Source organism: Metarhizium acridum (genome assembly GCF_019434415.1).
Source record: "Metarhizium acridum strain ARSEF 324 chromosome Unknown scaffold_276, whole genome shotgun sequence".
In the NCBI taxonomy this organism is placed as follows: domain Eukaryota; kingdom Fungi; phylum Ascomycota; class Sordariomycetes; order Hypocreales; family Clavicipitaceae; genus Metarhizium; species Metarhizium acridum.
The window spans coordinates 288,222-310,957 of NW_027094025.1; the positions used below are offsets into that span (position 1 = coordinate 288,222).

A 22,736-nucleotide genomic window follows, 5' to 3' on the forward strand; every position below is an offset into this window, starting at 1 on the left:
TTGGCCCGACAGCCATCTTTGACCAGCATGCTAAGAATGACACTAGACTTTTTCATGGTCGATGGCGGCCTCGGCACAAACATGATGGAAAAAGCAAAAGAAATCAGCGCCCACGCTTGTGCGGCTGAAAGCGACGGTGCAAAGTGTCGTGCTCCATGTCATTGTCATGTTGACCCAGCTTAATGTCTGACGTCAGCCATGTTGCTTTCGCGTGCACAATATAATTGTCCATTATTTCTTCAGAAAGTCCTTTGCCAAACTAACCACGCTCGCGACTGATCCAGCGATGCTCAAAGTCTTAACAGCCAGGTCCCCCTTTGTACTTTTCAGACTCTGCCGAGACAACATCTTCGAGGTACTATGCCCCGAGCCTTGTAGTCGCGAAATAGAGTATGATGTTTCGTTCTCTAGCTCATTTCTCTTCTCAAAGCCACTCACATGGGGTCTTAATCTTTCTTTGTTCCTGCGCTTAGGCCGACTGCTTCCGTTCACGTCCTCTTCCGACTCGGACTCGGCAGGAAAAAGGGCAGACCTTCCAGTGCTTGAATTATTACCCTGCGTGAATTGAGACCCATGTGATTTCGCTCCACGAGGATCCGCGACATGTGTACCATGTATCGGCCGACGCTGCTGTCGTATCGCGGTGCTATGCTGCACGAGCTCGACGACTTGTGCGCTTGTGACGGCGCCTAGGATGGCGACAAAATCCTCACGCGCTTCATACCGCACGCCGGCCTTCTGGAGCATCTCGACGCTTATGAATCGACGGTCGATTCTCGTCCAAGTTGCATCACTTGGTATCCTATTGCCATGTGAATCCGGGGGAAGTTGTTCTGTAGTCCATAAGTATTGGGAGGTGCAAATGGAAAATCATTCGCGGTCGCCCATGGCGAAATAAAGTGGCAGTCTTACCTTTGTCGGTATATGGTAGGCTTACCAAAAGTTGTGCAGTCGATACATATGCCCAGTCTCTCGAGGGAATTTCGGATGGGTAGTCATGATGGTCGATCCAGACAGTAGGATGGCTGCTGTCGTGCTAATAATATTTTTCCCAGCATTAATCAGCGTAAGCACGTCAACAGTGTCTGACAAGTTCTCGAGGTAGGTGAATTCACCTTGCCCATATTCGTCCCCCTGTGCCAGGGTTCCTGCTCATCAGGCTCCATGCCTTCAGACTGAGCTGTAGCAATACGCGTAAATCTCAAGGCCTCTCACAACAATGAAAACGTGTCTGAATCGCAACGTCAGAAACAAAACCAAAAAGAAGCTCTTTGGCTAAGGCGGGTTCTTTCCCGGCCTTCGTCACGAATTTGGTCCGCCAGGGGCAATAATGGCACGTACGAGTCCTGATAGCATCCACTGCTGCAACCTCTTCGCTCATCACGAGAGTAGAATAAACAGGAGTAGGCCTCATATATGCAGCCTTCGTTACTTTACCACCCCCAAGTTGGACCTTCCGCCGAGCATTGTTCCCTGTGTGCCACGCGCTGACGCACATTGATGACTCCCCAGGGTGAGCTATCAGCCATCGGACTATATCTTGGGTGGCTTTCAGTTCCTGTTTTTGCCGTGTAATGTCTCAAGTATGTGGCTCGGGGGTGTGGTGGGATGACCTCCAGAAGCTGCCAGCCTGGCCGGTTCTGTGGTATTCTGCTGTTAAGGAAGTGCCGGCCACGTCCGCCTGATCAATTACTTTTCCGAGTGAACCATGGCTTATTGGCAGCGTGTGCCACACATGTCCGAGATTTTAGGCAGAGATGCTGAATCTTTCATAAGCATCCGCATGCTCCGTACACACGGCACCATCAGGGCTGGCGGCCAGGTTGTCATGCCGCGTTTACCTCAGAGTCATCCAACAGAGACCAGTTGACACGTTTGCCGGCCTTTTTGCCAGATACTTGTTGTGGGTCTAAAACAAACAGTGACGACCTTGAAGCTCCTTGAAAAATATTTCCACACTATGGTGTCCTCTACGGAAGGCTTTTGCGATCGATATACATGCCTTTACTTACGTCCATCTATAAAGCCTGCAGAATTGGGTGCCCCTTGGATACCCAACGATAGGAATCGGTATCCATGGGATCCATATACGTTAGCGGACACCAATAAACAAGCTAGTTAATACTGGGTATCTACTTGAGATATTCTATTCCCATGAATACAACATAGCTATAAGATGAGGTAATCAAGTCGAATCACTTAACGGGTGCTCAATAGAGCCGAAAGGCTAGACTGTTTTAGGTACTGCAAATCATACTGTAGTGTATTTAGGACAATACGAAGCGCTTATAATTACCCACGAATGCAAGACATGCTATAGCTGGATACCCTGTCGCCTTTACACCCTCTACCAATACATCGTCTAAGCGAACAATGCCGTGGGATATGCCGGGCCACTATAACATCCACCGCGAAATACTCGTCTCCCTCAGCGTCTTCGTCCCGCAGTACACCTCGCCACCTCGAACGTGGTGTGACATGTAGTCATCGACAAAAATTAGGTCCATGCCCGCAGCCTCGTATACGTCGCGTGTGGCATCCTCGAGAACATCTCTCCCATGGACGATCAGTCCCTATGGCTTCGGCGCAACATAGTCTAACCCGAGGACAAGCCCATTTACGGCTGATGGGTAGAATGCCCGCAGCTGTCCCTGGCCGGGGAGCGTTCGGTGAAGCCGGGTGGGAACACCGTCAGGGCTCCGTGGCCATGGATACGTCGTGTCCTTCCACAGTGTTGGGACGCGAATGACGTCCTTCTCCTCAATGGGTAACTCTTGCAGCAGAAGAGCCAAATTGCTGTCTAGAAACTTCTGAGCGTACTCGTTTGCCTGCACAAAATCTTCATTGGACAGCAGCGAATCGACAGTTCTATTGTGAAGATCAGGGTCGACAAAGATTGCGTCCTTGTCGGGCGTCATATCGCCCTTGTAGCTGAGGATGGCTGCTCCATGACCAGTGTCGTTCAGCTCCTCGAAAAGCCTCAAGGCAGAGGTTATGCTTTCAATTGCCATCCTGAACCCCAACTTGTTATTGTGAGGCAAAAACTGGACCATCTCGTCGATGTGGCCGGGGACCGGCCAGCCAGCTTCCAGGAATAATGGGGTCTGTTCAACTTGTGCCTTGAGAAAGCCCACGAAGGATCCTGCAGGGTACTTGTCAAAGTGTTTGCCAAGCAGCACCCGACCGTTGCGGCAAACAGTGCCAGATCGGGAGACGTAGGGGGGGATGGTCTCGATGTTGCCGCCAGAGTTGATCTCTTCCCAGCAAAAACCCGATCCCAGTCCCGGTTGCCAACCTCCAACCCCTGGTCCTCGAAGCTGTTCAAACACTCTTCTGCCATTTGGACGGGTGGACTGTGCGGTGCAAAGAAGTTTCCGGTGAGAAATGGGGCCGTTTGGCCCTGGCATGCTCGCGTATGCTGGCTGCATGAAGTCTTGGGCCCAAACCTCAATGCTGTCGTTGAGGACAAGCAATGGCATTCTTGACGGCAGTTTGCCCAGGGTACCGTCGGCTGCCTTTACAAATTGAGCTTGCCACTTGGATACGCCATTTTGCCGGCTGTGCAAAGGGGCGCCGCGTACCGCGGAGCGATCAGAACATCCCCTGCCGCATCATTGCAGCTCGCACGCTCCAAATTACTGAGTGAAGCCCCGTTGCCATCTTGAATTGCGCAGCGGTGATACTCGTCACCGATATCGTGAGGAAAGATTGCCCCGTGGTTGGATGTCCACATGTGCTTGTGGTCTCTGTCCAAGTCGTCAACAAGACCATCGCGGTTGGTGTCGGCAAGTATGGGGAAATCTGACTGGTTTCCGAATGCTAGAGTAGCTTGGAAACAGGAGAATATACTCAACGATTGGATTGTCAAGTTGCGCATTCTGCGACACATATGTGCAGTTACGTGGGAAACGTCTCGGAGAAGTAACAATGTAGAAGACATCGTCCCTTCTCAGCTGAGCTTTTAAAGGTCTTTATATAGTAACTTGAGGCAATAATGTTGCTCAGCTCCGGCATTTCGTGTACCATGGCAAACATTAATGCAGCCCGCGATGTATCTTTTTTACCGCAAAGGGAAGTATCCTTGTAGGGCGTATATGCTGCAGTGCCACGGTCCCGGATTATTGTTATCGACTTCACAGCCATGGGCATATACTTCCTAAAAGGTAAAAAAAACTGGCCAAGACCTACCAGTGCTAATCAATGCTCGTTTCGTAACGCCGCCACAAAAGGTGTTGCCAAGACCAGTTCCAGCGGGCCATGTAATAGAAGAAGGGTGCTATAGAATATCTGGATTGGGTGTTGCAAATCATAGTTTGAGTCTAATATACGATTAAATAGGTTTCTTTTCAAGGACCATCTTTTCAAACAGGACTACCAAGTCTTGTTACAAGGCGAAAATGTACGGTTTCTCAAAAAGGTCGTCCCACCTCACGTCTTTCTTGTCTGTCCGGGTGCGAGATGTTTGCCAAATCTTTCCCAAAACTTCAGTGGCGATCAAAGGTGAAGAAATGCCCACATTTGCACTAATCCATTTCAGCTCGCCCGTTATGAATCTCTTGGCTGCCTCGTCACTCGGGTCCGTCACCACCCCCAGAACGACCAATGGCCAAATGGTGAATTTTCGAAGCTTCCCTCTCTCGTCGGAGGCCACGGTTTGTAAGTTTGTTCGAAGCGTTTCCTTGTGGAACATGCGGACATCAAAAAAGGAGGTGAGGGCGTTGCATGTCCTGTCATCGTCCTCAGCTTCAAAGGTGCGACCGTCAAATATTGCTTCAATGCAGTATATTGCCATGGCTGATTTGAAAGCCGATGTCAGGGCAAGCCAAATCCATCGCCGAGCCATGGTCTGGCTAGAATCCAAGCCTGCATGCCGCCGGGGTTCTTCAGCATCATCCATCAACAAACTAGGGAGGACGGTGTCGTCGACCCATTTGTGCACAGAAAAGTTGCAAATTTCCTGCAACGTTGCTCTAGCCGCTGCAAACAGATGATGATTCTTCTTCTGCTCGCCCGCAAGGCCACGTAAATCTGCCCTAAAGTGGTTAACGAGGATGACATGTCCCAAAAGCTCAGGAGGACATGGCACGCATGTCTGGAGCCCATCGCCATACAGCGTAGGTAGCACCGGCAAGACATCGAGCTGCCGGCGTGCTCGGCCAAGATGGAGCGGCGGCGAAGTAGTCGCACCAAATACGTCGATGCTGCAATGCATCAAGCGTCGGCAAGTCAGCAAGTAGGCATGGCACGCACCAGATTATGTCAATGGAGCGACTCACATGGTAAAATAGCGAAACAAATGGCAAAATGGCGCGCGGCTATGTATCAAGTCACCCAGGCCGCCACGTGAGTTGATTATCGTCCAAGCTGCATCCGCGTGTTGACGCCAAGAGGATGAAATGGATTGTTGTATCTGGGAATAGGACCAATCAGTAACTTGATGCTCGCCAAAGTCGCTCGGAGTGATCCTCACCTCGGCAAACAAAAACACCAAGACACAAGCGAGCATCTCGTCACTTGTCCGCATGCCGTCCGTGGCCAAGACGTCCGCCATCAACCGAATGGCCAACCCTCGGTGGTGTTGCAGCTTGGTTGCCAACGCTACTCGGTCAGATGTCGAACAATGGCTGCTCTGTAAAATGCGATGTCCCAGCGCGGTAGAGACAACCATTTCCGCGATAGCGGGAAGAATGTGTGCTGCCGCAGCTGGCGGCGCAAAGAATGGGTTTTCACATGCTCGTTTGTTCGTCGCGAGCAAATCTGGGCATATGACGCGGTTGTCTGCGTCATGGTCAAGTTAGCATAAGCCCTCCAACCATCCAAGTATGTGAAAAGTTGAAAGCTCGTCCTAGCGAAATAAGCCGCTTCAAGAGCAAAAACAACCTACAATAGTCTATTGCTTGTATCAGATCCGTGGCACCGGCATCTTTTAAATCGACCCGTGGTATCCGAGTCACAGCTGACTGGCCAACGGAGGGCTGCTGGGCCTTTCGCTTCTTGGATCTGGTCTCGCCGGGCGCAACCCATCGTAGAGGCTTGTGGTCATATCCGGGACATTGCACTCCTCTGTCCCGGCACTTGATGCATGACGGGCGCCCAAAGTCGCAAACAAGCCGCCTTTTGCGACACTCCCAGCACTGTTTAGTGCCTGGCATAGTAGTTGCGGCCGGGCGAAACTGAGCAGACGTCCGTCCAGCCATCAAGATGTGCGTGATGACGTGTTGCAAGCAAATGGAATATCGACGTCGAGGAAGCGCATCTCTCGAAGCCGGCAGATGACAACGATGACGATTCGTGGCGGAGCTTGAATGCGCCGTCTGACGCAAAAACGAAAAGACTCCTCTGCTGACTGGATTAGCTATTTGGGTGCCTCGATGTCAGCGTCAACTTGCCAGTCAGCCTAACACAGCATCACACCTTCAGCCCTGTGGAGTCGCAAGGCAATACTTCGAGTTGATCTGTGGATGCCTGCCAGAACATGGGAAAACATGTGGCCAAAAGTCTGCAAATCTTTGTAAAAGCGTCTGGTTTCGTATCGCTGCCTTAGCTGCAAGCACAACCTGACGAGAACTCCCGGGAAGAGCTATCACTACTTAATCTTAGTACTTGTAACGCTAGTCGTTTTTATCCCAACACTAATCTTGCAGCCGAGTCGCAACATGTTCCCGTGCAAGACTTTCCCGGCCTCTAAGCGGCTCTCTGGCCAAAAATGCCGTGAGTTGGCTGATCTCTGTGGCTCTCTGCGATGCTGACAGCCCCAGTGCTGATTAGGCCTTTCTCTTCGAGTCGAGAAAGGTATTCCATCGTCCACTCCTGACATCTTTTCGTAGTGATCTGCCGCGCTATCAGCAATATCCGCCGTGGTGTAGGTCCAATGTACATACACCGTCAATACCGCGCGGAGGCGGAGTTACCATGGCCGCCTCACGCTCCAGCAGCCCCCTCGGATGGCTCTCTTCCCCGAGTTGGTCGTATGGGGAATCCTATAAATTGCCCGGGTCTACATGACCCAGTGAAACCATCTCTCTCAGGTCTCGTGAACTGCTGCAGTCATGATTTCTTTTGATTTCAAGTACATAGCCTTGGAGTAGAGGTTCGCCCACGACGTTGAAGACGGTGCCTTTACAGGGCAAAGACTTGAAATCCCGGGTGACATCTTGACCAGCGTCTTGGGAGTTCGGAATAAAAATAGCAAAATGGGCGCGTTGGCTCGAAGCCGCACGAGATTTGGCGAGATAGACGGGACGGGAGGCCATTCCTGGTGACGGCAGCAACCAGTCATTCGGACACACTAGATGGAGGGGAGAGTTTGCAATGCTATTGCCAAACAATACTAGAAGCACAATGAGAAGTTGAGTCTGAAGGTCTGAACGCGCTTTGTACGAATTGAGCTGTGAAGGGTAAGCACCATTTGTTCGTCACCGTTTCCAAAGGCCGCACAACGCTCTACGCATCATCTATTTTCCGCCTGGCCTGATGATAGTTGCCACCGATGGCTTCAGATGCCGGTGCCCTGCCCACTTGACTCGAAACCAGGGCATCTCATAATACCTACTTGGCCAGCATGCATGTTCGACACGAGCTCCTAGGAGCCATATAGAGCCTAGCCTAACGCATGTAAAATTTGATGATTTGTCCTGTCTGACTGGAGGTCCGCCAAGTTGTACTTGAACGGATTTGGTGTCGTGAACCATGGCGATGCGATGGGAATCGCACAAGCAAAGCGTACTATTTCTGGGAGCTCAATATGGTCCGCCACCTTCGAGGACGTGCAAGTAAATGGTGGTCGCGAAAATGCCGAAAATGCCGGCATCCCCAGTTTTTCCTTGCTTCAACATCTCGGCCCATTGCATGCAGTACCATTCTTGCCAGCACCACCAACGGCAACATGGGCCGAGGTTAGGGTTCGTCTCGCCAAAGAGTCCCCAGGCCGGACTTGAAGAGGCGGCGTCCGCCAGTCGCTTGCATTCCGTGCTACTGCCGAAAGGTGAAGTGCGGGCGAGAAGTTCCCGTGTGTCACCGCTGCGTCCAGAGTGGTCACGGGCAGGCCGCAGGAGTCTGGTGTCATTACAGGAACAGCTCTCCTGCAAATATACCGCAGTCGTCTTTGCCGGAGCCTGGAGATGCTGTTCCATTAGCATTGTGGAGGGATGTCCAAGGTCCGCAGCCAAATGGGCGAGGCCAGTCGGCGCAGGCATTCGCGCAAGAGACAAACGATCCTCCGCAGACAATCTCGTCCAGAGGCATGATACACTTCAAGGGTCGAGCAGCTTCAACTAGATTCTACGGATTCAGTTATCACTTGAATCTCTACCAGCAGGTATAGGCGTCTGATGATCCCATTTGGTATCTGTGGCTAATCGATTCAGTTTGCCCATCTGCCGCGATATATTTCTCAGGTGAAAGCCCAGTATCCTCTCATCAACCGGCTGTGCGACGACATCTTCTTCAAAGCCAGTAGAAAGCCGGCGAGTGGCCACAGTAATCAGACCCAGGTTGATACACAAAGCCTGGTGAACCTGGTTCCTCGAAAGGAAGTGGTGGACGCCTTGGTGCAAACCTACCTTGACCATGTCGAGGTCACTCACCGTGTTCTTTACATTCCATCTCTTTACCGTCAGTACAACCGCCACTGGGAGACTGCTGAGGAAACTTCAGAAAACTTTCTAGTTCAGTTGTGTCTCATCATGGCCATCGCATCAGCCACGCGACATGAGGCTGCCACGCTGGTCGCGAGTCCAGAACCCATCGAAATGGCAAAAAAATGGATTCAAGCCGCGGAATCCTGGCTAAACTCCCAACATCCAACCTCTGTGGAGAGCTTGCCCTCGTTACAAGTTCAATGTCTGTTGCTGGTTGCGAAAAGGGCAAACTATATCCACGAGACTACGCTTTGGGCATCGACGGGGGCATCGGTACGGTGGGCAATGGCGGCAGGGTATCACCGGGAAGTTGGGTCAGAGGCTCCAATCTCTCCATTTTATCGCGAGATGCGGCGAAGGCTGTGGGCGACAATAACTGAGCTTGACTTGCTGGCTGCAATGGAGCGCGGAATGCCCCCTAGCATTAGACAGGATGAGTTTAATACGCAGGCGCCAGTAAACGAAGATGGTGAAGTCATGACTCTATCAGGCACCCAAGAAGTGACGTCTTAGCCACTAGGCACGTGGACGGGCTCTTTGTTCCAGGTATTTCTACGACAATCATATGCCACTCGATCTGAGATTTGCGCCGTGGTAAACGGCTGTCAGAGTAATACCGAGATTGATCGAATTCTAGCCTTTGCGGATTCATTGACTTAGTCTTTACAAAAAGTGCTAGCGTGGGGTGAGTCTCATTTAGGCAGTCCAAAACACTCGGTGATGGTGCATTTGGAGACGTCACTGAGCATCATCTTGAACCAATATCTTCTGCTGGTGCATGTTGCTGCCGCCATTTAAACGCCGCCAACCGCTATAACGGCAGTTTGCCGCCAAGCAAGGCTCGACACAGTAGTCGTGATTCCAAGTCAATACCGTTCGCTTAATTAATAACGGCTTGTTACAGAAACAGCTTGTCGGGTCGGACTACTCTTCGCTGTAATGAATCTTTGCCACGAGCTATACCTTAGCTTTAATGACTTATCATGTGTTTTAATACTAAAATTCTATCAGCATTAAACATTATTTCGTCCATTCCGGAACTCGTCGGGCCATTTACATCGCCCGTGGAACATGCCTGGCGAATCGTGGAGAAGCGAGTCACGTTAACACTAGAAGGTGTAAGCGATTACTACGTTTTTTCCATGATAATTGGGCTAGTCAAGTCGCTGTATATTCCAACATCTTCGGCTACTTGGGCTAAAGACGTTAGCGAGAAAGTGGTACGTGTGAGCAGAGTCGTTTATAATGCCCTGCACAGATCTTCAACTACTCCGATGTGGGTCCCAACATGGCCTATTTGCGTAGCTCCGAGACAAGTGGTGGGATATTAACAGCTCATAGCACCTATGCCAGTGAGGCAAACTCTGGTGCGGCTCGTGACCACGACGCGGATTTTTTTCACACTCTTGTAAGATACCTTCAGCACCTCTAATGCACATTAAACTCTGTTGCTGACAATAGACATAGACACCCGACGATATGGACTTTCTTCTAAATGATATTAATTTTGGTTCCTTCTTGGAGGATCCTGACACCGAGGCGTCCCATCTTCCATTGTTTTCATGGAACGCGTGAGATTATACGATACAAATATTGCTGCTCTTATATAATGCCAGCTTATCTCGCGCAATATTTTATCATATACATATCTGTTAAAATAGTTTGCCATAATGCTGCCGTTTTCTCCCGAGTCTGACTATCCCGCATTACTCGGTGTGATAATACCGCGCATCAGTCGCATAGAACCCTCTCGACGCCGCACAACGGAGTAGCACACGCACTATTCGGCTTGCTTGGGACGGCATCGGACAGCATTTTGTCTTGGATGTGCGTCATATATTACGTGGTCCCGGTACTTGCTCTCTCCGAGGGATAATGAACATATATATTTAAAAGGGGGAGCTGCGGAATTCTTGCCGAGTCTTGATTATCTTTTCCTAAAACTCCGTCCAGGCACACTAAATTATTAAACATGCGTCTTCAAAGCGTGATTCCTTTCGTCCTCCTGACTTCCCTGTCAGCCCAATCTGACTCGGCGAGCCTGCCTACACACGAAAAGCACATTGGCATATCTATTGGATGTCTTTATTTAAGGCTATTCTGTACGACTACGACAATGGCATTGAATTTGGTGTTGAAAGTGGTCCATGCGTGAACTTGAAGCGAAATCAGTAAAATACTACGCCACCCCTTGCACGTTAGAGCTGTGGGTGCAAGGGGTACGATCATCCGAAGGCTGGGAGTCCTTGGGCCAAGCAACTATTAAGCCATTACATTTAGCTAGCTATCTAGTTATGCAGAGCCGTGGTCTGACCTATATGGATTCCGTGTAAGGACCTGTCGTCTTCTATGCCGCTCATCCCTCATCTTCATCTTCATACCCTCTGGTGGAGACTCGTAAAACAGGTGACCACGATCAAAGGGCGCATCCAGCATCAAGCCCTGGAGCGTTTTTACGCGAGAGACAGCTACGTAGCTTAAACCAGTCTGAAAGTCCCGACAGGAGAGATCTGTCACGATGACATCTTCAGTGATGCTCTGCGACTTGTGAACCGTAATGGCGTAGCATACGATCAGGGGAAACTGCGTGCGAGTGCAGAGAGTGCTTCCGATGAGGAAGTCCCTGTCTACTGGGAGAATCGGGACAATCTTTCTGCCATCAGCGGTGGTCAGGAACACAGGTCCACTGTACTTGTCAAACTCCATCATGATAACACAGGGAGGGTCTTGGACTGGGTCAGCCCCCGGTGCCCAGCCGATATCGTAAACGGTACCGCGAGCGCCGTTGCAGAGACCAACTGGCTGCCAAAGGTTAGATGTCAGCATCAGACGGGCGCCAATGCATATAGGGATCTGCTTCGCAAGGTTGCCCGCCTTGTCATCAGGCGCCGCAGCCGCGCCAAGGCCGACATTCTTAGCCTTGACCTGAATGACTGGCCGGCCGAGGCGGTCGAGGTGGTAGTGGTTATATTCGTTCACCCTATCTTTCGTGGCGTATACTCGCAAGGCGTTGGCGAACCTGGCGACCTCCAGATCATCTAGCTTCGCCTGTACTCGACCGGAAAGGAGTTTCCAGGACTCGACTGACAGTTGGAGGAGCCGCAATTCCTCGAGAGCTGTGCGAAACGCCTTCTGATCGTCGCCCCGTTGCCGTTGGACAACCTTCAAGAAGACTGATTTATCGAAGCGTCTATATGCGTTCCTGCCTTTGATCTCCACTCCCTGCACCTCTTTATCGTAATAGAGCGGCTTCTGTAGCACGGGTGGAAGCTGGAAGAAGTCGCCAACCAGAAGGATGTTAAGACTACCAAAGAACTCCTCATTCCTACTCGGGAACGCCTCGCGCAGGCGGTCATCGATCCAAGAAAGCTGTCGCAGTCCCAGCATGCTCTTCTCATCGATGATCAGGTAGTTGATGTCCTTCAGCTTCTTCTGGAGCTGGGCCATGTCAGTGGGCGAGAGGGGCTTGAAGTCCTTGTTGATTGGAAGGTGTAACAGGGAGTGCAAAGTAGTGCCCGATATCTGATTTCCCGCGACGCCAGTGGGCGCGGCACGCCAAACAGGTGTCCCTCTCCCGGCAGCAGCGGCTTGGAGGTGCGCGGAGAGCAAATTAATGAGGTATGACTTCCCGGTACCACCTCCACCATCCACATGGAGCAGCAACTGAGAGGGTTCCTGATTCAGGAAGTGGTCCATCACGGTATCGTATACTAAGCGCTGATCCCGGTTTAGGGAATCTCGAGCTTCCAAGGGCTGATGATCCACATCAAGGTCAAGGCGGTTTGCCGCCTTGCGTTGCTTCCAGTAGTCGCCCTTGAGAATACCGTCATCAGTATACCGTCCAACGTGAGGGGTCCAATCATAATTGATGTCGATGTCTCGGCGGCCGAGCATGTCGATATCCTCTTCCTCCAGCGGGCGGTCGGGAAGCATGCGGGCGAGTTCATGCCAGTCTTCATCCACAATGGGCTCTTCATGGACCTCAAGCTCAAATTCGTCGTCCTCAGCCCTCAATTCATTTGTATCTGGCTCCCCATAATGATCGTCCGCATGGGTGTCACGGTGCTGCTCTCTGCAAAACCTGTACGCAGCCGCGAAGGAATCGAACCGCTGCCCGCCCACGGTGAGCAACTCCTCTGGAGAGCGATGCGGATGAGCCATCATCAATTTAACACGGCAGAAGTCACCAAACTGGGGAGATGCCTCCACGGACCTGTATCGAGGAAAGTAAGACAGGACTCTCTTCTTCGCGTTGGCAGCGAGTCTCCTCCACGTCTTGAGATTATACGATTGCAGGTACTCGAGGTAAGTTGCATCCTCGTGCTGGTCATTTCTCTCGAGATACCTCCTGTAGCTGCCGACGGTCTCGTTGACATCTTCATCCACGCGATACGAACGTGCATGTTGCTCCAAAGGACGGCAGTCGACAGAGACCACCATCCGCGTGCCTTCCTGCAGAGGAATGTTAAGGAGAAGATGGGAAATCTCCTGCGCCGAGTAATCTCTCTCGGCAATCAGCTTATTCATCAGGCGAGAGGAGAAGGATAATAGCGGCTGAAGGTGTGCCGTGTGCGGCAAAACCTGGTCTGCAAGCTTACAGTAAGGCTCAGTCTTCTTCTCAGATTTGCTGCAATACTTGGCAGCGTACGTAATAACCGCCTGTAGGCTGGTGCAAGGAGATATGTCGATATTGGCTAGCCAGCCTAGTATAATGGCGGGATTGAAGTGATTCATGAGGTTGTCATTCCGCGCCGCCTCGAAGACATAGTACGACTTGCCTTCCTTCCTGATCACTGCGGCCAGCTCCCGCAAGGCACGAGGAAAGTCAAAACGACACTCCCGCTCTGGATTGGCCGCATTGGCCGCCTCGATATCTGCAGCAGCGCCTTCCATATCCCTCGCCAGATCAACGGTTCTCTTCCTTACGCGTAAGCAGTATGTGGTATTGCATCTGTGGCGCTGGCAGCGGTTGACGATTTGTGAGAGACGCAGGAATGTCAGTTCTGTACTCAGTGGATCTACGCTCAGGGGGTTACCCTCACCCTGGGGCATAGTCCTAGTCGGCTCAGGATTAATGGCAGTGATGTGGAATCCCCACGTGCGTGCAAAAACATCACGAGCGGCTTCATCCACCATGTCGACTCTTGGGCAATTCTCCATCCAGTACAGGCCATGGTTGTGCGGACTGCCACGCCCTTGCCATTCATACCGATCCCAGTAATCCGTAATGTTGAACTTCTTGCTTAACACGATATCTCGAAAGAAACAGTATCGGCGGTAGAAATGGAAAGCAGCAATGTGAGGATTCTGACGCAAAAGTTGGCGCGAGAGACCCATCCTCTCGGACTCGGACGCAGCCAGCCATTCATCATATCGGGGCATGTGCTGGTAGAGACTCCGCCAGTGTAAATCTGCCGGGCTGAATGTGATGAATGCACCAGGACATCCAAGGTTGTAGGCATAGGCCTCGAGGTCCTGCCTCTTCCTGTTCCAGAAGGGGCGCGTGCCGCGAATAGGTACCGCATGTCTTGTGATTGAGTTGATTAGCACCTGCGCCTCAGGGTCCTCGCTGTGCTCCAGTGCCTGAACAAGCTGCTCCCGTGTGAGCGGTTCATGACTACCATCGTGTTGCTTCACGAAGAATTTGGACCGTGCACGGGCCTGTGACCGCATCAGAGTATTGAAGGCGACGAAGCGGAAGGTCGGGTGGCGTGCAAAACGCCCGTCATGCCAGCGCATCGCGTGCTCGATGTAGTCCTTGTAGTCGATTGACCGTAGCCGAGGCTCAACAAAGTCGGCTCTCCCGTCAGGAAAGAGGCAGGGAAAAGCTAAGGAGAGTAGGGCATGAGAGCGATTGAACTCATTAATGGGTGTGCGCCGTATATTCGGAAGCTGCAGCTCGTGCTGCACCTGCTCCTGGAAGCTTGTGGAAAGCCTTGGTTCAGCTTCTGGTTCTCCGGCAAGAATAGACCGCAGAGCATCGAGCTCCGTGTCCTTGGCCAAAAGGTCCGGCACCGCAGCCTCGTCCTCCAGGTCCGGTTCTGCCTCCTCATCTTCCTCGGGTCCAACTTCGGCAGCCTCCACCTGGCTCTGGGGGATGTCGTCCAGGACATTGCCATCTTGAGGCAATTGACTCAGCCGCTCTTCGTCGATGACGATGCATCGATAGCCAGGATGATGGCGCCGGAGGTAGTTAAGCCATATGGCAACTGGCTGGCGGCGTACACGGAACTGGCGGGTGAATTGCCGGCTAAGGTTTGCATGGGACGACGTATTGGAAGGACGGAGTAATACAGTGTTCAACTCCCGCGGCAAAAGCGGGAGTTGGTTGTACACCAAGCCAACCTCGCGGAGAAAGTGAACAACATGTCCCCGATATTTGTACTGCTGGCCCCGCACAAGCATAATATTCACGTGGACGTGAACACGGCCTATTAAAGACTCTTCAGTAGGTGTAAGCTGAGGCAATTGAGTCGGTACGGAGCCAAAATCCAACTGGTTGTCCACAGAGAAGAAGTACGGCTCTTCAGGGCCGCGTTTATCATCCTTTCGACAGCAACGCGCACAAATGCCATCAGAATCGATCTTCATCTGGAACCAACGCTCTTGACATCGACCACAAAATTGCATTTGGTCATTGTCCAGCTTTGTCCAGAACTCACGGAGGATTGCTTTATCACGACAGGTCAAGGCGCAAGCGTCCAGGTCCCCATTCCACACCGGATCTTGTGCGTGAAATACGGCCGATTCTTCAGGTGGAATCATCACTGGACTCCGGTACCGTCGTGGCGGCCCCGACGATCGAGTTTGCCTTTGAGATTTTTTTGGCCGCCCTCCTGTACCAGGGGCAGGACCACGGCGAGCACGGCGACGAGGCCCTGACTTTCTGGAAGGCTGCCGCGAGCAATAGCGAAGAGGGCTTTCGTCCAAGGCATTGCTATTATCGTTCCCGTCTTCGTCCCCTAGATCGGAATCAGACTCTACCCCTAGGTGTTCGAGGTACTTCCGTGGTCGAGCAGGTGAAAGCAGCAAGTTGAAATAGTCCTCGACGTCAACATCAGATTCAGAGAACTGTCCCCTGTCATCCGCTTCCTTGGTCATTCCATCCCCATCTGGGAGCTCATTTGCCTGTAGTCGATCTTGACTCCCAGCTACGTTCCGTGGTTAGCTTGAACAAACTGCCGGGACCACAGCACAAGGATACCTTCTCCAGGACCATCAGAACCTTCAAAGACGCCGAGTTGAGAGATTGTGGGAGTTAGTGACACAGCCTCCCCTGCACGGCGTCGTGAACGATGGTCGCGCCGAATAGTGGCCTGCTTGGCCCTGGCGCCGGCCTTGGAGGCATCATCTTGCGAGTCCTTCCCGCCCTTGTGGAACCTAACAGCCAGGTAAGAGTAGTCCACACCAGTCGTGCTGCTTCGGACAGTAGATGGATCAGAATGTGAGGCGACAGGATCGGTCGAGGGCGGCACAGGCGGTGAGGGAGCTAGAGCCCGGAAGAGCCGCGAGCTCGCTTGGGTTGGTGGGATCGGCGTCCCCAGCACTATCTGCGGCTGGCTGCCTGGCTCTCCGAACAAACTCCTAGCTGTATGTTGTTGCCGTAGCTTCTCTGGCGATGTAGGTTGGGTTCCAGATCTCTGGTTAGGAGGCGATAGGCCAGCGTCTCTGTCGGTTCTTTTCGGGGCAGATCTCTCAGCTGAGGTAGGACGGACAGCCAGCTTTCTCAATGCAAGGACGGCACCTTTGGACCTGGCACGCTTGATCAGGTTAGGGAGGCATATATAGTATATCAATGGTGTCAGTTACCTCGGAATTGCGGTGGTCCCGGCATTCCAGACAGGTTGTAGTTGGATTGGCAGATTTCCTCCTGCTAACGAAATTACTTGGTGATTTTGTTCGGTCGCAAGACGGGCAATGGACTGCCAATTCAGATCTAGGACTAATATTACCCCTAGAATCATAATCCATACCCAACCATGCGGTACATCTGTTTCAATAATGGAAGAAAGGCTGCTGGCCAAGCAAACGAACAGATCGCTGGGCAAATTTAGCGATTGTAAACGATTGTAAACGATTGTAAACGATTGTAAACAGAGAAGTAAACAAAGAAGCACCGACAGACGGTGGCTGTCCTTTACCCACTTTTCTAGAGCCACCAACCAATCCAGCCTTCTTTCGCGATTTCCCATACAAAATTTGGACCAATAGAAACTTATTTGTCAAGCCTGCACCAAACCCTCATTATTCGGAAAACTTATGGATTAATGTAGAGTCAGCCTTCGGCTGAATAATTTCCGTTCGTGGGGGTTCGTTGCGCCCCAGTTTTGGCCCGAACGGATAATGCCCAGGTTTTTCTTGCCCGGCACGTAAACGCGATAATACATGGGACAGCTTCATTTGGCAGTGCTTATCGAGGCCTTATCTCCGGCAAGACGGTCTGTCTGGGCGATGGGGAGGCCATCTCGCATGCTGCCTCAGTATGTATGTTTCCGTATTTCGCCGCTTATAACTTCCCACATATGAGCCGCGCCTTCCGGAATCTCATTGTTCGAAAATGCTGTCTCGAATCGCTCTACGGGAGGGAAGAACACCTCGCGGAACCAGCCGTGTTGTTGCTCGTCTGCGCTCAGTTCTGTCCACCATTTCTGGGACCCGCTGCTCTCTGCCCATTCTGCATAGTCGGCTTTGCTTGGCCAGTAAGCCATGATAGCTACGTTGCAGAAGCCAAGACATCGGTGGTCGAGACAGTTTCCCAGCAAGACGGCCTAAAAGGGCTAGCATCCATGAACGCCGTGATTATAGACATTGTCCCTAAACTATCAAGCTTCGCAGAGGGAAAATAGGCGCCGATTATGGCCATGACCAACTCTTTCGCCTTTGGTGAAACCGAGCGCTGTATATAGGGAATGGCGGTGCGTAACCTTTTCGAGTACTGGCCGGCTGACTCCTCTTGCATTGGAGATGATCTGGGATGGCCGATTCGAGCATGTTGACGAGTAACTGAAGTATGTGTAAGCCCTCGGGTGCAACGAGCGAAATCCGTGTGAGAGTTGAACAGAGACTCTGGCCCGGTGCCCAGGAGGATGGCCATTATGAAGATAAATTCCCTCGAGAGGGGCAGGACGGCTCATGCAATACAACACGCTGATTTTTTCGAAGCGAGGACGAGCATCGACTTTTGCGGATAGTTGCATGGTTTGAATACGGTTCGCACGGGAAAGGTGGCTAGTAGGGACTTGATGTTCAATATTGGTACTGCCTTCCAAGAAAAGAACTGTCCATCCCGTCATTCTCCAGCGAGGTAGTAATCCCAACATTTCTATATCCCGTCGACACCAAAACGCCCGGTCTTACGGAACTTGCCCGCATCCTACGACCTATGACCACCAATCTTCACAAATCCCGAGAAATAAATGTGCTAAATGCCTTGGTACCTACGTTGGAGCCAGTGCTCGGGTTGAGCCAGCAATGGTCGGGACAGAACCGGGGCATCAGTGTTGACATGGGCAATCAGCCCAGCTTAGATTAGTTGAAGATGGATGACCAGCCTCTGGGAGATAGAATAGAGTACCATTTCCAGTCTTGAAAAGACAAAACGCTGCGTTGACCCCTTGAGTGGCGGCTGAATGGAAAGCTGCGCGCCCCGGGCCCCTGAGCAACGGTTGAAGAGTAACACATGCGACGATACCTTTGCAAGCAATGCCGTATTTTGCCACTAGCGAGCAACGGCCGATATCACTGCCCCAGCTAGCATTACCACACCACTGAAAACGGCAGGGTGTGTATAGCCGCCGCCGGATTCGAGCAAGGCTCCGGTAATGGGTGTTCCAGCCAAGGCGGCAACACCTAACATGGCCATGGCCATTCCGAGATACGTCCCGATCTGGTTGGACTGTGGCATAACTTGGGCGAAGCACGGAGACATTAACGATATGATGCCTCCGGAGAAGAACCCGTATAGGATGGCAAAGATTATGACGCTGGCGTTTGATGATACTGCAGGCCAGCATAACAGCAAAATGCCGCTCCATGTCCCCTCAATCACCAAAGCGTTGTACCGTCCGATTCTGTCGGCCACTACCCCCGGCAAAGATCTGCCAAACACCGATGCCGCGTTCAAGATGGAGAGCATGTATGAAGCCAGGTCGTCCTTCATCCCTTGCCGCTGCGCAAACTGCGCAGGTAGAAGAAGGGCGTAAAAAGACCAAGTGTCATGAGAAGATGCCCACGACGACGAGCGTATATGGAACTTGTTTAAAGGCCGAGGGTAAGAGAATGCTGCCGTGGCGAGGGGCCAGCCGTTCTTTGACTGTGAGGATGGCGATTGTTATGGTGGCCAGGATCACAAATCCCACAACGCGCACCGACCAGGCGAACCCGAGAGACTTGATCATCCTGCTGAGCATAATGGGAAACACCACGCCTCCGAGGGATGATCCGGTGACGGTTACTCCAAGGGCAGCAGCGCGACGTTTGTGGAAGTAGTGGCTGACGCCGGTCATGGCTGAAGCAAGCCCCCCCAAGATGCCCTGAGCCAGCATAAACTGATAGTACTGGGTACACAGCGAAGTCATCATGATTGCCACAACCATTATGAGCCCCGGGAGCGGTATCACCTATTGCAGTCACTGGTGTTAGCCAAGTCAAGAGGGGAATACAGGTGTACTTGCTTTGGCGCCGTAGCGGTCGAACAGTGGTCCTCCGATGACGCCACCGGCATACAAGAAGAATAGCTGGACGGATCCAATCCAAGATATAGTCGACTGTGTTTCATGTGAAAGCATGTGTTGGGAATAGTAGTCTGGGTAAATGCTGCGTTGAGGTATAATAGTGGCATTCTCAAGGAATCAAGATGAAGTAAGGGATGACTGGGGAGCCATACCCATATGCATTCGAGTATCCAAATGTCGAAAATGACACGCAAAAGCCTCCTACGACCACTAACCACGCCCTGGTGCCTCCTTCGGGCCAGTCTGCGGGAGGTTTGGGCTCTTCTCGCTCAGATGGTATATCCATGCTGCAGTTAGCATTGTATGTTTGTAGAGTAGACTCAGCCATTGTAAATAACATATGAGGAAGAAAGCTTGCCCCAATACATCCGAAATTCGCAACGACAACACTCTTTATATCGTATACTCGTATGGCGGCACTTGTTGGCACATTGCTAATAAGCCGAGTGCTCGGCTTTTTTCGTCAACAATGGTTGGTTGACTGCCGGCAGCTAAACTCCACGTATTCGGCGATTGTTGAACTTGTTATACTAGGAAGGTCTGGTACACTGATACTTGGAGCGAGAAAATAACCTAATTAGCATAAGCGATAAAGTGATGTTTAACTGTTGAAAATTTAATTAAGTATTTAAGTTAATGAAAATGAATATTAAAAGCTTTTCATTTTATTAATCGTCTCTTATTAGGTTATATGTCGGCCTCGTAGTATAAGATTCTAGTCGTGTGTAAGGTGCAGATACGCGACAATTACACACATGGCCCTACACGTGTACCCCGTAAATCTTGTCGCACGTACTACTCCGTATATCCAAGATAATCCACCCTCATTAGTCGAGCTTCACTTTTGGCCTAGTGGTGTAATTTTTGTGTGATGATTCTCTAGTATTTGTACAGTGTTCGCTCTAGGATTATAAGTGGCGAGCTTTTTAATCTCATCACAACCTAACACCTAGTATTACCCTACCTAACTCTCTAACTAGTAGTGATATCTTTTGCATCGTGCTTCTTCCCAGGACTCTTTCTTTTCATTTCTCAGTTCAGGTATTGCGTCGGGTCATTTGTACATCTAACATTTAAAATGAGCGAAACCCAGCAAGCGACACACATGACGAATCATGCCGATTCTATACTGGTCCATATTTTATGGAGCTCCGGATCTCTGTAGCGTCCCTGGCGCAAACCGAGGCGACTGCCTGCCACCGTTGCGGCGACAGGACAAGAGGATAATAGGGCCGGCCAACTGTCGAAAGAGCAGCGACTTTACTACCAGTTTCTTGGAGACTCGCCAACAAGGTTCCCTCTGACCGCCGAGCAAATTGATGACAAATCGATCAGTCCATCCAGAATATTGACGAGGATGCTATAGGCCGGCTGGCCTCGCGACATAACGGTCAAAAGCCATGGAAAATGTTGGACGCGGTAATGGGAGTTTTAACGTCTGCTTCTTTTTTTACAATTCAACGACGGAACTATGTGGGTTGTGGGAATCCCGTCCATCCGGTTGTCGACAAGGTCTGGATGAAGTGCCGGAGCGAAGTTGCCGCGATGCGGTAACAACACCTCCCTTTGCTCTATAATACACATGTGTAGTGAGCGTCTGATACAGAATATTGAGTCAAATAGATACTTTTGGCATGAATGGACGATTCCTGTCCCCCTAGTTCGAGCTTTTGGGGAAGACACGACGTTGACTAACAACGGCTGCGAGGCGTTGGCGTTTATTATCTCTAATCATGTCGCTGGCCAATCCCTCGATATGAAGGCACTGCCCAACGCTACGGAAAAGCAGCGACGAAGATTTCTCGACGAGCTCATAGAAATTCTAGTCCAGCTACACCACTTGGAGTACCCCATGGCTGGCTGATTGATGCCCAACCCTGGCCGCGACTCCGAGCCCATCGTCGGCGGCCAGCTTACCATGGCTGGAAAAGAACCGCACCGATACCAAGGCGAACGGGACAACCCAGGGCCATTTGTCTCCACAAAATATTTCATAAACTATCAGTACTATATCCTCTCGGAAACTTGCAGACTTCCCTCGGAAGACTTGGAGCGGGCCCAAGCAGAAGAGGAATTGTTGCCCTCGCCAGTTTGGCAAAGCAGATTCCTACCATTTGTAACTCGCAGTCACCGAATGGCCCTTTTATTCTCTCCCATATGGATCTTAGATGTAGCAAGATTATTATTGATGCAGACTTTAGTATTGCTGGCATAATCGATTGGGAGTTTTCAGGAACGGTGCCGTTGGAATATTTCACACCTCGTTTGTGGATTACGGGTCACGGACGGGATGGGTATATAAACCTGTATACGGACACTAATGCCAACGAATTCTACGCAGCCCTCGGGACAAAGGCCGCCACCTCCGAGAATTGCGCACAGCTCATACAAGAATGGAATCGGCAAGCACAAGTCGCATTTCCCATAGTCCAAATATCACGCCAGCCTGAGACCCTCCTCCACGTATTTTATAGATTTATTTTCCGCATGTTCTTCCAAAGAGACCGTGAACAAGTAGTCTTGGAATTTTTCGCACAAAACAATCAGAATGGAACGCTGGCCGAGGAGATTAGGCATCGTGTCGAGAACTCCAGGAACTACGTTCAATATCTTCGCGAACATGGACTGCAAATTGTTGACAAAGAGGCAGAAAAGAGACGGGAAGAATTGCTTGCCAAGTTGAAGAGCGGGATTGCAAGTCTGGATGACAAGTATGGACCTAATAACCAAGCCGGGCGTTGTGACTTTGCGCCTTCAAGTATTGCTCCCGACCCTGCAACTCCCCCAACTTGAGCCATGATTGAGAAACTGCTTCGTTTGTCTGTGTCCACTTTTCCACAAGCGTCGAGCAATAATTTGCAGAGCTGGAAACACCTTTCTTCGCGTTCTTGCTCCTTGATCTGGACTCAGAGGCAGAGTTTACCATTTGCTCCCTGGATTCGGGTGGGATCGAGTCGATAAGCCCCTGCGCATCTTGCAACATTTTCTGCTTCCTTTACATGTCCTGCATCGTCTCGCTGATTCGGCGCTTCACAAGCCGGAGCTCTTCACGTGTTGGATTGGCGGACGTCATGATCGCTAAGCCCTACGAGTCAGATGGAAACGCTCACTTTAGGGTCAAGATGATGGATAGGATTGTGCTAGCTGTACCTGCAATGTTCTTGGTGATGATGGGCTTATCTGAGGAAGCCTTGTTGGACATGTTCCCGAGGGCTGGCTTTTATAATCACCTGGTTGAACATTTGCTTCTTGGGCTTGCTAGATTGAAAGCTGGCACAACACTGGCCACGTTGAAGGGACCGACGGCAACCGCAGTTCTGGTCGCGACGCCGAGTCGAGGTAATCCCCTGGAGTTGGCAGGAAG

General features: G+C 51.3%; 9 protein-coding genes across 9 annotated transcripts; 4 read left to right on the forward strand and 5 right to left on the reverse strand.

The window, feature by feature from the left end:
* Positions 1–2,573: 2,573 nt before the first annotated feature.
* J3458_013175 (uncharacterized protein) lies at positions 2,574–3,479 on the reverse strand (the record flags this gene model as incomplete). Its single annotated transcript, XM_066120288.1, has 1 exon — positions 2,574–3,479. One exon carries the CDS (start codon positions 3,477–3,479, stop codon positions 2,574–2,576), a length of 906 nt encoding a protein of 301 aa, XP_065974573.1.
* A 38-nt stretch (positions 3,480–3,517) lies between these two features.
* On the reverse strand, positions 3,518–3,877 carry J3458_013176 (uncharacterized protein; the record flags this gene model as incomplete). Its single annotated transcript, XM_007813359.2, has 1 exon — positions 3,518–3,877. One exon carries the CDS (start codon positions 3,875–3,877, stop codon positions 3,518–3,520), a length of 360 nt encoding a protein of 119 aa, XP_007811550.2.
* A 507-nt stretch (positions 3,878–4,384) lies between these two features.
* Positions 4,385–6,152, reverse strand: J3458_013177 (uncharacterized protein; the record flags this gene model as incomplete). The annotated part of the gene is made up of 4 exons (XM_066120289.1): positions 4,385–5,201; positions 5,277–5,410; positions 5,471–5,778; positions 5,885–6,152. The coding sequence occupies 4 exons, from the start codon at positions 6,150–6,152 to the stop codon at positions 4,385–4,387; spliced, it is 1,527 nt and encodes a 508-aa protein (XP_065974574.1).
* Positions 6,153–7,601: 1,449 nt separating this feature from the next.
* Positions 7,602–9,198, forward strand: J3458_013178 (uncharacterized protein). Its single transcript, XM_066120290.1, has 2 exons — positions 7,602–8,317; positions 8,367–9,198. Exons 1-2 carry the CDS (start codon positions 8,243–8,245, stop codon positions 9,150–9,152), a joined length of 861 nt encoding a protein of 286 aa, XP_065974575.1. The 5' UTR covers positions 7,602–8,242; the 3' UTR covers positions 9,153–9,198.
* A 424-nt stretch (positions 9,199–9,622) lies between these two features.
* J3458_013179 (uncharacterized protein) lies at positions 9,623–10,317 on the forward strand (the record flags this gene model as incomplete). The annotated part of the gene is made up of 3 exons (XM_066120291.1): positions 9,623–9,915; positions 9,981–10,047; positions 10,107–10,317. 3 exons carry the CDS (start codon positions 9,623–9,625, stop codon positions 10,212–10,214), a joined length of 468 nt encoding a protein of 155 aa, XP_065974576.1. The 3' UTR covers positions 10,215–10,317.
* A 6,799-nt stretch (positions 10,318–17,116) lies between these two features.
* Positions 17,117–17,347, reverse strand: J3458_013180 (uncharacterized protein; the record flags this gene model as incomplete). Its single annotated transcript, XM_066120292.1, has 1 exon — positions 17,117–17,347. One exon carries the CDS (start codon positions 17,345–17,347, stop codon positions 17,117–17,119), a length of 231 nt encoding a protein of 76 aa, XP_065974577.1.
* A 1,113-nt stretch (positions 17,348–18,460) lies between these two features.
* J3458_013181 (uncharacterized protein) lies at positions 18,461–18,841 on the forward strand (the record flags this gene model as incomplete). Its single annotated transcript, XM_066120293.1, has 1 exon — positions 18,461–18,841. The coding sequence occupies one exon, from the start codon at positions 18,461–18,463 to the stop codon at positions 18,839–18,841; it is 381 nt and encodes a 126-aa protein (XP_065974578.1).
* Positions 18,842–18,853: 12 nt separating this feature from the next.
* J3458_013182 (uncharacterized protein) lies at positions 18,854–19,234 on the reverse strand (the record flags this gene model as incomplete). The annotated part of the gene is made up of 1 exon (XM_007813362.2): positions 18,854–19,234. The coding sequence occupies one exon, from the start codon at positions 19,232–19,234 to the stop codon at positions 18,854–18,856; it is 381 nt and encodes a 126-aa protein (XP_007811553.2).
* A 2,295-nt stretch (positions 19,235–21,529) lies between these two features.
* Positions 21,530–22,165, forward strand: J3458_013183 (uncharacterized protein; the record flags this gene model as incomplete). Its single annotated transcript, XM_007813363.2, has 1 exon — positions 21,530–22,165. The coding sequence occupies one exon, from the start codon at positions 21,530–21,532 to the stop codon at positions 22,163–22,165; it is 636 nt and encodes a 211-aa protein (XP_007811554.2).
* Positions 22,166–22,736: the final 571 nt, after the last annotated feature.

What these genes read in the sequence shown, in the direction of transcription:
- J3458_013178 (XM_066120290.1), top strand. Translation starts at nt 8,243, where the DNA reads ATGATACACTTCAAGGGTCGAGCAGCTTCAACTAGATTCTACGGATTC. An exon ending in ACTTGAATCTCTACCAGCAG is followed by an intron (nt 8,318 to 8,366) that starts GTATAGGCGTCT and finishes TAATCGATTCAG; the next exon opens with TTTGCCCATCTGCCGCGATA.